Source organism: Stylophora pistillata, chromosome 1, assembly GCF_964205215.1.
Source record: "Stylophora pistillata chromosome 1, jaStyPist1.2, whole genome shotgun sequence".
NCBI classification, from domain to species: domain Eukaryota; kingdom Metazoa; phylum Cnidaria; class Anthozoa; order Scleractinia; family Pocilloporidae; genus Stylophora; species Stylophora pistillata.
This window is the reverse complement of record NC_142519.1, coordinates 55,242,564-55,259,274: the sequence shown is the minus strand read 5'-3', so window position 1 is coordinate 55,259,274 and position 16,711 is coordinate 55,242,564. Positions and strand designations below refer to the sequence as shown.

General features: G+C 38.5%; 1 protein-coding gene across 3 annotated transcripts; it reads right to left on the bottom strand.

The window, feature by feature from the left end:
* Positions 1-202: 202 nt before the first annotated feature.
* On the bottom strand, positions 203-10,299 carry LOC148743185 (vesicular glutamate transporter 2-like). Of its 3 annotated transcripts, none has more exons than XM_088763506.1 (6): positions 10,103-10,299; positions 7,466-7,566; positions 5,092-5,188; positions 3,447-3,583; positions 2,662-2,833; positions 203-2,507 (listed from the first exon to the last, which is right to left on the bottom strand). In XM_088763506.1, the coding sequence occupies exons 3-6, from the start codon at positions 5,115-5,117 to the stop codon at positions 2,486-2,488; spliced, it is 357 nt and encodes a 118-aa protein (XP_088619632.1). In that variant the 5' UTR covers positions 5,118-5,188; positions 7,466-7,566; positions 10,103-10,299; the 3' UTR covers positions 203-2,485. The 3 variants fall into 3 exon arrangements, with proteins under 3 accessions (XP_088619632.1, XP_088619640.1, XP_088619635.1); XM_088763514.1 differs by having other exon boundaries at positions 203-2,441; XM_088763509.1 differs by having other exon boundaries at positions 7,466-7,563.
* Between the last annotated feature and the right edge of the window lie 6,412 nt (positions 10,300-16,711).

Genomic DNA, 16,711 nt, shown 5'->3' with positions numbered 1-16,711 from the left:
TATCACGCGGTATTTGTACTCCAGAAAGCCGGTTAGACAGGTTTTCTTGCATCGCGCAGGCGAAGAATTGGATTAAAGTTACGGGAAAAAAGATGGCGGACAATTTGAATCATATTTCTGACGACAAAGAGTCGGAATGGGATGGCAAATATAGATTTAAGTTTATTAGTTGAATCGAACGAAGAAAAAAAAGCTTGACGAGTAGGAAACTTTTTCATTTATTGAAGAAAATAGAAACAGGAACACGACAACGCGTCAATTCCGTCCCGCCTCCTGAAGTAACAGTTTGGCGGGTTGGATAATAAATAACTCATTAGACGTTTGATTGTGTAGTATCGCTGAGTATTTTTACTAAATACGGCACAACTCGTAAAAATACTCAGCAATAATACACAACAAAACGTCTAATTAACAATTATTGCACGAGCGCGCGTTGGATATGAGATGATAGATAGCCAACGAAGCGCGTAGCGCTGAGTTGGCTTTAATCATTTCATATCCAACAAGAGCGAGTGGAATAATTGTTTTATTAAAAACGTTAAATTAAGTATAAAATTTTATTAAATTTTTAGCTCCCTTTTATTATTAAGCTGACACTTACGATGGCCATATTTGTAGATTATGGTATGTTGGTTGATATACCATAATGGCTAAGCCAATAAAAAGTCTTGAATTGCATTATCCAATGATCTAGTTTTTAATAATAAGATATATATATCTTATTGCTAGACACTGTAAAAATATCACTGACAAGGAACTTTTTCCTCTGTGGATAGCTAAAAGCGGAACTCCATTTTTAAGAAAATAGGAATATTTAAAACTGTTTGGTTGGCTTTCCGTTCGACTTAACGCAATCTTGATACCTTGTTTCCGTTCTTGTGCTCCATGCTCAAGCGATACTGATGAATATACCGTAATAATAACTGTACGTTGACCCCAATAGTTGACTGTCACGTTCTCAGGACAGACTATGCAAAGCAGAAAACCTGACTCTTGATCAAGGATACAAAACTGTTCGAGAGTTTTCGTGATAATAATAGTTGTTATATTGGTATTACCGAGATGTTGCTGTCAACCCCGAGAAAGCAAGATATTGGTTTACTTCGTAATTCGGTTCTTAAGTCAATCCCGTGCATGTTCCACGATTGTCCGCGGAGGAAAGGGGCAGCTGAAAAGTCCCTGGTCCTGATGCCTGTTACAAGAACATGCACAGTTTGAAAATTGTTCTTAAAGCAGACTCTTTGTGTGTTCGGGGGGAGGGGGGAGAGATAGGATCTGTGCAATCAGTTCTGACATGTGGAAAATGCATAGGACACAACTCTGCTATTTTAGTACGGTTATCGTTATCAGACACAATGAGAATTACATGAAAAAAATTAATAAATAAAACGGAACCGAATCGTTGAGACAGAATCGTTACGACATCAATGGGTTCTCTGCATCTTCTATTTTCTATCTGCCCTTTCGCCCTCCCTTTCCCTCTCACGTACAAAACAAAGATCTGGTCGGCTTGCTGACAAGTATTATTATTAACAGAGTTTCAACTAGCCGTAGCGTACTGTAACGTGAAAGGTATTTTCTCTTGCGAAATACTCTTTATTAACAGTTTTATCACCGATGAAGGAGACAGGTTCTACGTAACAGAGACTAAATAATGTAACATTCAGAATAAAACTCCATGAAATAAATACGTTTGATAAGTTCCTTTCTTAACTGGTGCATATTCGCTGACGTTTAAACCAATCGTGTTCAAGCAAAATTATATGATGGATTAACTATCTGAACGGATCTTGGACATCACTGTCCGCCTGTTATCCTTTTTTTCGAGAGGTAACAATCATAGTCACGTCATTTGCAGCCTGGAGACGAAAGATTCCGGTAGCCCGGCTAAAGATAATACGGTTCTTCGCAGCAGTGTCAGTACGCTTTCCCCTATTCTCTCCCAGATCAGAACATGTGGACCGCTCTGAAAAGAAATACTGCAAAGTAGTAGGATGATTAAAGATTCATTCTTCAGTTAAAACTTATCTTACGTTTGTTCATAGAGGCCAAATGTTCATATTTTTTCTTAATTAAGGTCGACATACTTCGAAGATGATACTGATCGTATAAAAAGTCATAATTGTTGATCACGCCCTTCAAACTGCCAAACTCCTAGCCTCGGTCGGATGATGAAGTAGAATTACTGCGTCTCACTATGAGCCACACGTTGGTACGTATTCCTTCGCTCTTTGCTTCGCACTAATTAAACGGAACAAAAGAGTAAGGACTAGAACCAGCTTGCCACCGTGATACTGGAACATGTAACCATTGCACCTTGCCACGTAGTTTCTACTGTAGCACTGTATCATTCTGTGTGAGTCTTAGGAGTCTTATTCCTCTTTGTCTATATCTTCCTGCGTAGTAGGTGATGCCCATGGCTGGTGTTCTCCTAAACAAGGCTGTGTGTAGAATATTACGGCGTTAACAAGTGTGTTCCAGAACACTATCCTCCAATCTTCTTGTATCTAAATGAGAAAAACAATTACAGCCTTTAAGCTTGCGGAATGGACTACCATTGTAAACAGTGGAATGTACAGGGCAGAAAAAGTGCAGATTCAGTTTCGAAACAAAGCATGCGTGGTTGGTTCCTTGAGGTCCCTCTTATACATGTCAACTTACTGGGTTATAAATCCAGGAGCTGATGCAAAGGGTGGGGCAATGTCCAAATGATCGACAGCGTAACCAATAGCATTTAAACCAGAAAATTCAACACCCAATACCAGGAATATAACACTTGTTCTCCTTAGCCAAATATAGCCTGTTGCCACTATAAATATTCCAGCTAATAAACCTATGGACAGAATCGGAGAAGATTCATCTTTAAGTGAATCTTTAAGTCAAAATTTCATCCACTATCAAGTGAGATTTACGCATGGCCCGCATACATCTCTCCACATACGCTCAGACTATAAGTTTTGAAAATTTGAAAAGTTTGTTTTGACTTAAATGGAACGCCATAGACTGGCGCGCGCGAAATACCACAAAAACGATCCTACAATAAAAAAAATTTTCATTTATTTTCTCAAGTCAGAACAAGAAACTCACAATTCATCGAAAACATTACTTATTTTCTCTTTTTTTTTTCACTGTTGTCACTTTTTTTTTTTTTTGCAACAAATGCAAAGAATGTTGGTTTGTTTTTTTGTGCAATAAAGGCGTACAAGAGAACCAGAGCCGCATGGCTTTCTCCCGACCGGCTCACGTCAACCCGTCCAGCCCTGTACACGTCAGCTTTTGGTACACTTTTCTATGGGATTGCGCGAGCAGGGCCAGACGGATCATATGCTAATTTTACTAATCCCTGCGACAAAGACGATCATATGCGAGCCTTAACAGAACCATAGTTTATGCTACTGGCCTTAGTGATTGCTAACTACTTACAGATATACAAATGTAAGTATTACCTGCCCCGTAGTAAATTTTTCGTATTGTACCAACTTTACAAATCTTGTATCTTATGAGCATATCAGCTGTTATTCTTCCTACTGGACCTAGAATGGCTTTAAACAAATACGGACAAGTTGCTAGGAATCCGGCCAGTCTGAAACGAGAAAAAAAATAAACATTGTCTTTACGTCGGCAGGTGAATTCATAACTTTTATGTACATCCTAAAAAAAGCATACGTCTCTTTGGTGGTTTTGATAATGTTTTCTTCGTTTAGCTTTTCATGTCTTAGTCTTGCCTAATTTCTATGAGAATCTACTTTAAGGAGATGCGGAGAAAAGGTTACTGGTCAGGCTCATTTTTTCAGCGTCTCGAGTTGGCCCGCCTGACCAAGACCAACAATGTGGCAATTAGAGAAAAAAAAAAAAAAGCAAATTTAAAAACTGCCAGGGAGCTGGAATAAATCAAAGTCATCAACAATGGATAGTTCTCATTTGACTTTAATCCATGGGTTTTAAGGACCTTAATCACAAAATAATGCTCTCAAAAACAAAACATCTGACAGAGTAATGGTAGCAAATTTTAAAATGTCGACTATTTCAGCGATATTCCCTCGTCATAGATCCAACAGAGGGTAAATTGATGCTCAAGACTTCTTCTACACTTTTCAAAACTCGCCACAGTTGCTTGCCTGACTCTAGAGAATCATAAAGAAAAATGCTTATTGTTTGACTTTGCCGCAGATGCCTGATCCAGTAAGGTGAAAGTTTTGATGACAGTTTAATGACATATTACAATATTACAAGAAATATGCACTGCCCGCAGTCAGCAAAGGCTAGTCGAAGCGGGCAGTGTTTAATACATATATTAAAAAAATATCAAATAAAAAAGATTTACAGAGAAGAGATTCAAAATTCTAGACAAATTACACCTCAGGGCAGGAAACTTTCTTTTCAATTCACTTGTCCCTTTGGACAAGTGTAGTGTGTATTTTACTTGTCCGAACCACAAAACTACTTGTCCCAAAAAATCGGCAACAGCAATTCAGGGTTCCAAAAATCCTTTTTTATCAGTTCAACAATGCCCCAGTTAAGTGGAAATCAATGGCGACGCTGAGCGAAGAAATCAAATACACAGCTTGCACAAAAAGAAAACAAAGTTTATTTCCTAGGCTCTTAGTTGTAAAATACGGGAAAAAATTATTTATTATTTGTCCAAAGTCAGGCAACGTTAGAGCTCTACAACTTAGGCCTAGTTTATACGTCGCCTCAGTCGAATTTAATTCAGACCAATTTAATTCCATTAAATTCTTCGTTCCTTCAACGTAAACCGTGGCGTGGTTTTATGCGTCGAAATCAATACGATCGAATTTAATTCTCTTCCCAAATGCAGTGCCTCGGGTCGCTGCGGGCTCGCCAAAATAAATTGAAATACATTAAGAAAATGTATGCATTTCATTCGACGCGGTGCTAGTGGGACGTTAAAACTGAAGACGCGTTATCGCTATTTTATCCGTCTTACCAAGACGGGTAAAACGTGAAGGACGAATTCAATTTACCAGACGAATTTAATTCGTTTTAGACGTCGCGCTATCGTCAAATTCAATTGCTTGTGGAACCTTGAATTAAATTCGACTGCGGCGCGACGTATAAGCTAGGCCTTACTTGTCCAATCGCACAGCTTCGATCATCTTTTTCCTTGTCCGAATGGAAAAGTTACCCGTCTCCGACGTTCGGACGGGCCAAGTTTCCTGCCCTGAAACTACATTAATACATTTAAGATAAGGCAAGAAAACAGAACAAGCTGGGGTCTTATAGTTGTGCTATTAAAGTAGACAAATCAATATAATCGTCATATTTTTTTCGAGTCTCTGGAGGAGGAAATCGTGAGTTTTACTCTTAAAATTGTATTTTGATAAGGTCCACATTACATAAAATAACTTTGTGTTCTATAATAATTATGTGGTTGCCATGACACCAACACATGAGAATTTTAACAGTGAGAAACAGTGATAAGAGTTTCCATCAGAAGGTCAACCCGCAAAACTAACATGTATTGTAAATAGTAAAGGAGAGAAAACACTATTAGATATGGTGTTAATGCTAAAGTAATCTAAAATTGTGGACAGAGAAACTAAGTTGAGGTAACAGCTAAATGCAAGCTTGGTGTTTGTCTAAGCCTGTGTATAACTGTACAGCATGTATATGTCACACCATTTTGACCCCTACTTCATTCTTCAATGTTGTTTTACAAGTGACTGTGGTTTTTCTTTTTTTCTCGGATAACATTGATGCTAATGTACATGTACTGTAGATTAGTTTTATTCACATAATAGAGACTTTTGATCCCAAAATGCACAAGTACTTTGCTGAAAACAATACCATTAATAGTACGAGCATATACAACTTTGTAAGGGGTTTTAGGAGGGCTTATAAATAAAGGGCCTTACAAACACAATGTATATATCTAAGGGAGCTTAAATTTACCAGAACAGAAACACTTTGATACAAGCTGTGGCAGCACTCATCAAAATATGTTTTACATTTGAGAAATTGAATTCATTTCATTACATTTGGAACAGAATTAAATTAAAGCTTAACAACTTGAACAAATTAAGCTGGAATGTAACAAAAAAGTAGTTCAGACTTTTAGCTTGAAGCTCATGTTTTCTCTTAATTATTAAAATTTTAATGTTGAATTCGAAGCAGTGAGGCTTCCAGCTTTGTTATAATTAAAACAAGAAAAACCATATAATTTTATCTCAGCCAGTAAGAAGTACATCATTATGAAATAACAACATTGACCACGCTTTGTAATGGCAATTATGATCTTCCTGGACAATTAGATGCTACAAATGCTGTATTTACTGACGCAAATAATGATCTCTTTTTTTTTAAAAGGCCAGAGCAGCAGCTACTTGTGAACCACTCGACATGGTTATTGCGAGTTGTTGGTTTGTGGCAAGATTACTGAGTTGATTTTGAAAATGGCCATTTCTTACCTCTTGATTGTGTTTTTTATTTTCTTGAGATCTCAAGACACAATAATAGCGTTCAAAAGATATATTTTTAAAAGCGAAGACAGATACGACTCAGTTTTACTTCCTTTAAAAAGAATAGACAGTACTCTTGTCTTCTGACTGCTGTCATCAAACTATTTGATTCGGAGAACTCCTTCGCGACATAGAAAGGAATGACAAGGACACATCAAAACCAGTCTCCAGACACTTTATCTACCTATAGTCATTCTAAGCAGTGTCAATGAACGCTGTTCATTCCTACTAATTCATTCTTCTTTTTCTCGTCACCCAGTTCCCACCCAGCATTTAAGCTCCACTTTCTGCATATAAACACACACAACACACAATTCTCCCATTTGCTCTGTCAGGAAGGGCTAACGCTCCAAATGTCAGCTTTTTAACTCTTTTACGGTGGTGGCCAATTTACAATTTCAACTTAGTTGATAAAACCAAATTACCATGTTACACCAACTGACGCAGCACCACAGTTTCTTTAGAAACTTACCCCTTTTATTCCTTAATTTTGACATTTAGAAAACGGAGGAGATTTAAGTATGTTGAAGTCATACATGTTTTTACTCAGAGTGTTTGGAAGGTGTATTTAGTAAGCTCAAATAACAAATTGTAGAGGAAGATGATGATCATTTTTTGCTCAGGTTGACCGAGGACAATAATAAACAGAACACTTAACTGTCCGAGATAAACACAGGTGCATGATGTTGGTATTAGTAAGCTTGGAAAGAAATTAGTGAAGGACCCAATTTTGTTTATTAATTCAGTTGCAGCCTAAGCATACATGCGAGTCATTAAGTTGTTAAACACACGTCATGGTTTTTTTAATTGTTGTTTAACTGCAGCTAGAACTGAAAATCGTTTCTACAGCTGACTACATGTATACTCTTTCATCAACAATTCCGAAAGAGTTATTTGAGGCTTGATGCTCATGATGATGTTAAGGATTTCCTAAATTTTAAAAGGAATTAATAAAGAAATGATCTTTTATAAGATGTTAAACTTACTTGAACCCTTTTCAAATGGTTCCAAAGGCTGTACTTCACAGAAATCACAGACAAGTGCAGGCAAATCATCTACTCTTCATCAACTTACATTGTGTCATCTGCTATAAAAAACAAAACTAAACTAAAACAAAAACACGAGGGAAATGAATTCAATTTTTCATATCCTTATCAGCAAATGTGACTGATTAACTGTTGTTCAGTTATCACAAAAGATATAATTTTAATGAAGCAAATTTAACCTGCAGATGAAATTCAAGCAAAGAAACGATCCTCACAAGTTGACTGTAATTCATATAATTATTATAAGCAATTGCAGAAACGAAACCAGAAAACATTCAGGCTTTGAAAGGATTCAAACCCCTGCCTCCAAGATACTAGTTGAGCAGTCTACTACCAACTTATCAGCTACAAAGCCACATGTTTAAATAGGCAAAATTTTGAAGCAAATCTAATAAAAATTTTCAATGAATAATCAATTTGAGCTGCAGGTGAAAAGTAAGCAATGAAACAGTCCTTGCAGGTGGACTGGACACTAAAGTACCAAGAGAGAGATTACTGAGCCATGAAGCCAGATTCAGAGCAAAAACTAAGAACAATGAACTCATTTGCCCCCAAAAGCTAAAAAGGAAAGATTTTCAACAAGGGTTGTCATAGGGATGCCCAGCATCATTACTGAAAGCTTAATCCAGTAAGGTTCAAATTACATAAAAATTTCTGTGTTGACTTCTATAATAAATATGTGGTTGCCATGACACCAACACATGAGAATTGTAACAGTCAGAGAAACAACTCAATGAACAGTGATAAAAGTTTCCATCAGAAAGTCAACCAGCAAAACTAACATGTATCGTAAATGGTACAGGGGACAAAACACTATTAGATATGGTGTTAATGCTAAAGCAATCTCAAAATGTGGACAAAGAAATCAAGATGAGGTAAGAGAGCTGTCTGTCTGAGCCAAATATATGTACAACTGTACAGCATGTATGTCACACCATTTCGACCCCTAATTCATTCCTCGATGTTGTTTTATTGGCAACTGTTTTTTTCTTGGATAACATTGATGCTGATGTACATGAATTGCAGATCAGTTTAATTATTTCACATTATAGTGACTTTTGGACCCCAAAATGTAACAAATACGTCTGTATACAAGTACTGCATTGAAAACAATACCATTAATTAACTCAGCATAACAGTATAAAACTGCTGGTTTAATTAATAGTCTGAGCATATACAACTTTGTAAAGGGTTTTAGAAGGGCTCATAAATAAATGGCCTACTTCATTCTTCAATCTTGTTTTATAAGTGACTGTGTTTTTTTTTTTCTTGGATAACATTGATGCTAATGTACATGTACTGTAGATTAGTTTTATTCACATTATAGTGACTTTTGACCCCAAAATGCACAAGTACTTTGCTGAAAACAATACCATTAATACTCGGTGTAACAGTATAAGACTGCTGGTTTAATTAATAGTACGAGCATATACAACTTAGTAAGAGGTTTTAGAAGGGCTTATAAATAAAGGGCCTTACAAACACAATGTATAATTATATCTAAGGGAGCTTAAATTTACCAGAACAGAAACACTTTCAATTGATACAAGCTGTGGCAGCACTCGTCAAAATATGTTTTACATTTGAGAAATTGAATTAATGAAAATTTCAATTCATGAAGCTCTTGATACATTTTGTTTCTAGTACACACTGTAAGTCAATACATATATTGTTTTGCTGTGTAGTATTGCTGATCGAGTATTTTTACAAGTTGTGCTGTATTTTGACGAGCCCGTAGGGCAAGTAAAAATACAAAAAATGAGTAAAAAACTACTCAGCGATACTACACAACAAAACATCTAAGACGAGATTTACTATCCAACAAGCTAAATTGTTATTTCAGTGTGAGGGAATTTTGCAGATATTTCTGGAGTACAAATGTCGCGTGATATTTGTGCTTGCAATTGTCTTGCACGTTATTTGTACTCTTCAAAACACAATTGGATAATAAATATATCTTATTAGTCAGACGTTTTTTGTGTAGTATCTTGCTGAGTATTTTTAGGAGTTGTGCTGTATTTTAACAAGCCCATAGGGCGAGTCAAATACAAACAACGACTAAAAATGCTCAGTGATACTACATAACAAAACGTCTAATAAGAGATTATTATTCAACACGCCAAATTGTTATTTCAGTGCGGGCGAATTTCGTGGACATTTCTGAAGTACAAATATCGCGTGATATCTGTACTCGTCTCGCGCGTCACTGAAGGACCAAACAGCTCATTTTATCGATTTCTCGCCCCACTTCATGACCGATACTGAGGGAGGTTAAATGTCTTTGCCCTATATTTCGATGGAAGAATTTAGAATATTTAAAATAATCGCCTAAATTTCGTGGTGTTTGTTGTGACTAACAAAAAGCAAAACGAAAAAATCAAAAGGTTGCATGGTCTATGTACTTTGAGTTGTTCAACGAGGTTAGGTAAATGGACTGGAGGTCATTGTTTTGTCCACCAATCCATTGCTTGGTGATCAGTTCTTTCAACATTTGTTAAAGGATAAGTACGCAGTGGTACTAATAAGATACATGTCATAGACATTGAATAAGTTGAAAGTCTTGTTATTAGACCTCACCTGTCGAAGTATAAATTCGAATTTTCATCCAGGAGGGTTTGAAGTTACTTCCCACATCCGATGTACAGAGTGAAGAGGAGAATACTCTTTTTTTTAGAAAAGGTTGCCAAATGTAACACAGCTGTCGAAACCAACCGTCCTAACTATACAGTGCGACATCAATTCTTTCAGTATTCAATCCACAGCCGTCCGCCACTTCGAATGTGGTTGCTAGGTAACTGAGTCGAGAGGAAGTCATGGCCAATCAGAAATAAGAAACCGCGTTCAAAGAAATCTTTGCTTTTCATTGGAAAATCTGGATTTTGGAAATCCAGATTTCGGATTTTAGGGTGATTCCCTCGTTTTGCACTGCGCAACCTTTTCTGTTCATAACATTGCGACATCCAAGATGGCGGCCGTTCTTCCCGCTAGCGTGAAAAGAACAGACAAGGGACGGTTTAGCGGAGCAAAAGCTTTTATTCGTAATAAGAATGCCGCAAATCGGCTAACACTTCCAGGTCTGCTCTCGAAAAACAAGTAAATGAAAAGGAAGTGCGTGATCCGGAAGTCTGCAGTAGATTTCCACTTCGCGGCCGTCGAGTTGTAGAATTAAATGTCCTCACTGAGGCTTTGGACGGGAGCTGTGAAGCGTGTGGGGCAGCTCTACGGCTCTCCGACTGCGTAAAAGAAACAGTCTCTGGGCTAGGATCACTACTCTACATAAACTGTTTAAACTCCGAGTGTGGAAAGACAAATATCTGTCGAAGAAAGAAGACCCACCGCAGGTAGCACCGGAACAACGCGAGGGAGACCAATCTTTGATGTAAACACGAGGCTCGCTGCGGGTTTGTTTACATTTAATGTTGCTAAGAATATTGTTTTCCACAATAAAAGTACCCATTTAACATCTAGAAAAAATCCGAGCCCCAGATGGGACTTGAACCCACGACCCTCCGTGATCTAGTCGGATGCTCTAACCAATGAGCTACTGAAGACTCGACTGGAACCGCATCGCGCGGCTACACAGCCAAGTATTGGTAAGCACCTGTGAAAACTCACCAACAGCATCACGCTGTCACATTAAGGCATATCAAGATGGGGCCAACCAACCTCCAAAGTGAGCATGTAAAGATGAAACAATTTTCAGTGTAATAGAAAAAATCCGAGACCCAGATGAGACTTGAACCCACGACCCTCCGTGATCAAGTCGGATGCTCTAACCACTGAGCTATCGGAGACTCTATGGTGAGCAAGGGTCAATTTGTGGGCCTCGACTGGAACCGCATCGCGCGGCTACACAGCCAAGTATTGGTAAGCCCCTGTGAAAACTCACTAACAGCATCACGCTTACCAATACTTAGCTGTGTAGCCGCGTGTAAAGATGAAACAATTTTTAGTGTAATAGAAAAAATCCGAGCCCCAGATGGGACTTGAACCCACGACCCTCCGTGATCTAGTCGGAGGCTCTAACCACTGAACTACTGGAGACTCTATGGTGAGCAAGGGTCAACTTGCTTCGACTGGAACCGCATCGCGCGGCTACACAGCCAAGTATTGGTAAGCGTGATGCCGTTAGTGAGTTTTCACAGGTGCTTACCAATACTTGGCTGTGTAGCCGCGCGATGCGGTTCCAGTTGAGGCCCACAAGTTGACCCTTGCTCACCATAGAGTCTCCATATGATGTGCGATCCTCGCAGTAGATAGCGCTATTTATGCAATAGCGAAAATCAGACCTGAAAAAAATCAGGCCTGTACGGGACTCGAACCACTGACCTTTGCGATACTAGTGCAGCGCTCTACCAATTGAGCTAAAAAGCCAACTGGGAGCAGGCCGTTAAGTTGATTCGTAATAAACCCGTGAAAGTGATAAATGAGATGCAATAAATATATGAAGTTCATATATTTTTGAACTGCGGTATTAGATACGTATGATGGGCGATCCTCGCAGTAGATAGCGCTATTTATGCAATAGCGAAAATCAGACCTGAAAAAAATCAGGCCTGTACGGGACTCGAACCACTGACCTCTGCGATACTAGTGCAGCGCTCTACCAATTGAGCTAACAAGCCAATTGAGCTAACAAGGCAATTGAGCTAACAAGCCAATTGAGCTAACGAGCCAACATTTATCACCTTCACGGGTTTATTAAGAATCAACTTAACGGCTTGCTCCCAGTTGGCTTGTTAGCTCAATTGGTAGAGCGCTGCACTAGTATCGCAGAGGTCAGTGGTTCGAGTCCCGTACAGGCCTGATTTTTTTTTTTTTTTCTTCAGGTCTGATCTTCGCTATTGCATAAATAGCGCTATCTACTGCATGGCTTTAGGGTTGGTATGACATTCGTACTTAGCTGCCCGCTCCCGATATTGACGATGATCTTTATTCTGACAGACATACTCTACGAAATGAATATTGACAGATAATTAAATAAGTAATAATAGGCAATAGAAAACAATTAAAAAGCTGACGTTTTGAGTATAAGCTTTTCGTCAGAGCGAATGGAGGAATTGTGGGTTGTGTGTGGGTCTTATGCAGAAAGTGGAGCTACGCTATTGGTGGGAACATGGTGACGAGATAAACATGAATAGATTAGTAGAATGAAAAGCGTTCGTTGATACCTATGGGGTTAATAGTGCCCATTTCAAAGATAAAATTTTGTTCAAGAGTTTTGCGGCTCTCCGAGCTACCTAAATGTAAGGAAATACCACAGATTGCCATATGCTAGTCAGAATGATAAGGTAGATTAAAAGGTCTAGCGTTTTACTCGTCACCATGTTCCCACTAATAGCGTAGCTCCACTTTCGGCATAAAACCCCCACACAACCCATAATTCCTCCATTCGCTCTGACGAAGGGCTAATGATCGAAACGTCAGCTTTTTAACTCTTTATGGTGGCCAATTTACATTTTCGACTTAGTTGATATTACCAAATGACCTTGTTACCCCCACCGACGCAGAATCAGTTTCTTTAGAAACTTACCCCTCTATTCAATAGAAAATAATGTCTGTCAGCATCCTCTTTAAAACTGCTAGATTTTCCTTCCTTGGAATTTAACTAAAAGAAAAAATAGACAGATAGGTAAAGAGATGAATTTTTAATTAATGAACTATTGATCAATAGAGAGAGCGATAACTCCGATGAATGGAATTTCCTTCTGTATTTGATTTTGACAGACAGGGTAATAAAATTAACTAAAATTGATGGTGAGGATCACGCACATAAAAATATCAGCTGAAAGTTGATATTCTCTTGCAACGAAATGATGATGACGTTAAACGGGATAATTTGAGCGTCACTGATTCACACTGTCACAGGTCACAGATAAAGTTATGAGTTAGGGCCTGTTTACACGGAGGTGGAGGACCCTAGGTAGGTGAGGTAGCCCGCCTGGCCGTGGTCGGAAAATAAAATGCCTTTACATACAATCTTACAACCCTGTGGTGCCGGGGTGAAATTTTTCGAGGTTGTTGTTGCGCTTGTAATTAGGGACTTGAAGCATAGGCGTCCCAGGCTGACGTCTCGAGAAAGACGAAAGAATTATTCTCGAAAACGTTTGTGCTTATTCATAAAAGCGCCACGCGATGTGTTACACGGTGTTAGGTTACGCAAGGAACGTACCGTTGACAATTTGAACCGGTTTTGAACCTAAAAGATTAAGATCTAACTCTAAGCGTGAGCGTGGGACGTTAAAAAAAAAAAAGGAAAAAATATAAAAAAAAAAATTAAGAAAATGAAAAAGGATAATAAAAGCAACGAATATAACGTGTTGAGTCTCCTTACTTTTTTTCCGCTACCGCTTTGTCGTTTACAGTCCTTTTAACGCTTTGCTAATACCTACCCGTTCGAGCAGCATTATTATTAGATATTGATAAAGCACTCTCACGGATGGAAATTTGAGGGATATCGGTCGACTTTTGTGGAATTTATCAGCCTTCGCTTAAAATTCGATCTTATTATTTTAGGTATTGCCGCCAATGACCTTTAGACCCCAAAATCACAAAGCAAGCTTGGGTCTCCTGTGTTGATACATTATATGGAAATGTAGTGATAACGAAATATGGCTGATTTACAACGCTAATTATTCCGAAATGTGAATATTTTAGACTCCTTGTGTGTCCGTTGCAACTTCTGGTGATTTCTGCTGTTTTGGACTTGCTTTGCCATCACTGTTATTCCTATTAGACTCCTTCTTATGGGACGTCACTTGTTTTTCCATAAGATTTTCACCAATAGGTCGATAACATATGAATGCGGCAGTGTTGAGTTCAAAGTAAAAATGTAAGTTAATCACTTCCGAGGTTTCATTGGTAAGAGGACGTAAAATTTGGTGTTTTAACGTTTTAATTCTGTATGGGACAGCTAGGAAAGTTTTACAACACGCTTGTTTCGTTTTTAAGCTTTTTTTTCCATAAACGTGGCCCTGGTTAGACGGGCTACCCCACCCTGAGGCGTTTGCGTGGCAAATTGTCACCTCGGCTGACAGGGTTACCCTACCTGGTAGACCGGGCTACCCGCTTAGGCGGGTCATCCCACTTAAGCGGGTCACTCCACTTAGACAGGCTACCTCACCTACCTGGGGTCCCCCACCTCCATGTAAAGAGGCCCTTATTTACTTTCTCACTAACAGTTTCTAATTGAACGTTACTAAAGGCTTCTCACTAAGAGAATACGGTTTATAATGTTTTGCTTCTCACTGCCTTTAAACGATGGTGGGGAATTATCGCACAGTTTAAAAACTAACTTTAAATGTCATAGGTCACAGAAAAGGAGAAATGGATATTATATTAATTCTAATGCTTCCGTTATGTTTGTCCTTGTATTCGTTTATCTGCGAACGAACGAGAGTATGCAATGATGAGCGAGGCTTCTGCCAACATGACAAGCACTTGATACTCAAAATGTTTCAGAGTTCTAAAGCTAAGACGCGAATGGTGTCTTCTGATCGTTTCAAGTTATCTGGAATTAGTTTTCTTTTATCTTTTTCTTATACCTTGGGTCCAAGACAAAATAATGATAGTATAGTGATACAAGCTTGGGATCTTCAAGAAACTTGATAAATTGTAGATTTGAAAAAGAAAAGGGGGGATTATTCAGCATAAGCATTGTGCACAGAGCGTCTGTGTGAGATTTCGTTTGTGTGTTTGTGTACATGAGCGTGAGTATGTCTTTACTTACAGGTACAATATCAGATACTGTACATGCTCATTAGCAACAAAATTAGTATTCCAAAGTTGACCGACTTAGCCTCACCTAGATAATTATAGACTGAAATAAGCAGTCTATTCTTATTTGCGTAAACTGAGGCCACCGCACGTCGAATTAGTAAATCGGATAACTCCGCACTCTCGTGACTGAAATGCTATTGGCCGTAGAAGTCCTCAGGGAAATTCCCAAGACCCTTTATACGCTTTTGCAAGCATAACTTCTCTCTCCTCGCACGTCTACTGACGCCACGGTCACAAGAACCTACTGATTCGCTGAGATTTGGAAGAAAGCATAGCTTTCTTCGCTGTTGCTTGTGTATAGCATCAAACTGTCTCTATGGGATACAATGAAATATATGAAGTTCATATATTTCATATATTTAAATATATGAACTTCATATATTTCATTGTATCTGATTTATCACTTTCACGGGTTTATTACGAATCAACTTAACGGCCTGCTCCCAGTTGGCTTGTTAGCTCAATTGGTAGAGCGCTGCACTAGTATCGCAGAGGTCAGTGGTACGAATCCCGTACAGGCCTGATTTTTTTCAGGTCTGATTTTCGCTATAGCTTAAATAGCGCTATCTACTGCGAGGATCGTGCATCATACCTGTCTCTATGTCTTTGATAAGAACTCCTAATTGAAAAGTCTACAGAAGGGCGTTAGTCCCGCGATATTCTTTGGTGCCTAATAAGTTGCAAACCATGCTTTATTGAGCAAGGTGACTTTACTCACTTTAAAGCAGCTGATCTGTCACATTTCCTGAAATAACAGGAAATTCATTTTATTTCTGAGACGAGTCTTTGATCAAAGGCATTGTGGAAGAACTTTCTTAGCGTAAAGCTGGAAACGTTCACCACAAAGGAAATAGCCTTAGCCAGTTGACGATAATATCATTATATCAGATTGATCTCCTGCATGTTGATTGGTTATAACTAGTGACCTATTAGAGGACTGAGGCGTAGATGACGTCGCCACAAACAACAACTGGCTTCTCAGTACATACTGAAAAAACAGATTCCACTTTAGCTCGTGTCTGTTAAGTAATATTTCAAAAACTCGTGCTTCGTGTTTCATCGGGGTTTCCAAACACGAGAAAACTGATGAAAGCACGAGGCCGTAGGCCGAGTGCTTTTATTGTTCTCGAGTGTTTGAAAACCCCGATGAAACACGAAGCACGAGTTTTTGAAATTGCTCCTCAATCGTGCATTATTAGCCAAGAACAATGAAAAAATTCTGACTGATTCTGGCATTTTACGGGGAATTGGGGTTTGACATTTTATCAAGCTCTAGGGTTTGATATTTTATCAAAGTATAGTGGGAAAGCCTTTGGGTTTCTAAACACACACATGTGCCCAAATTTGCGTATTGTGATTGGTTTGTAACTTGATGAATTATTAATAAGTTTGAGAAGTAAGAGATCA

Excerpts from the sequence above, each read along its gene's own strand:
- LOC148743185 (XM_088763506.1), bottom strand. The coding sequence starts at position 5,117 with ATGATCGAAGCTGTGCGATTGGACAA. Across the intron at positions 2,834-3,446 it reads AAAAATTTACTACGGGGCAG|GTTTATTAGCTGGAATATTT; the intron begins GTAATACTTACA and ends TTCTGTCCATAG. Across the intron at positions 2,508-2,661 it reads GCTCCTGGATTTATAACCCA|ATACAAGAAGATTGGAGGAT; the intron begins GTAAGTTGACAT and ends TTTCTCATTTAG.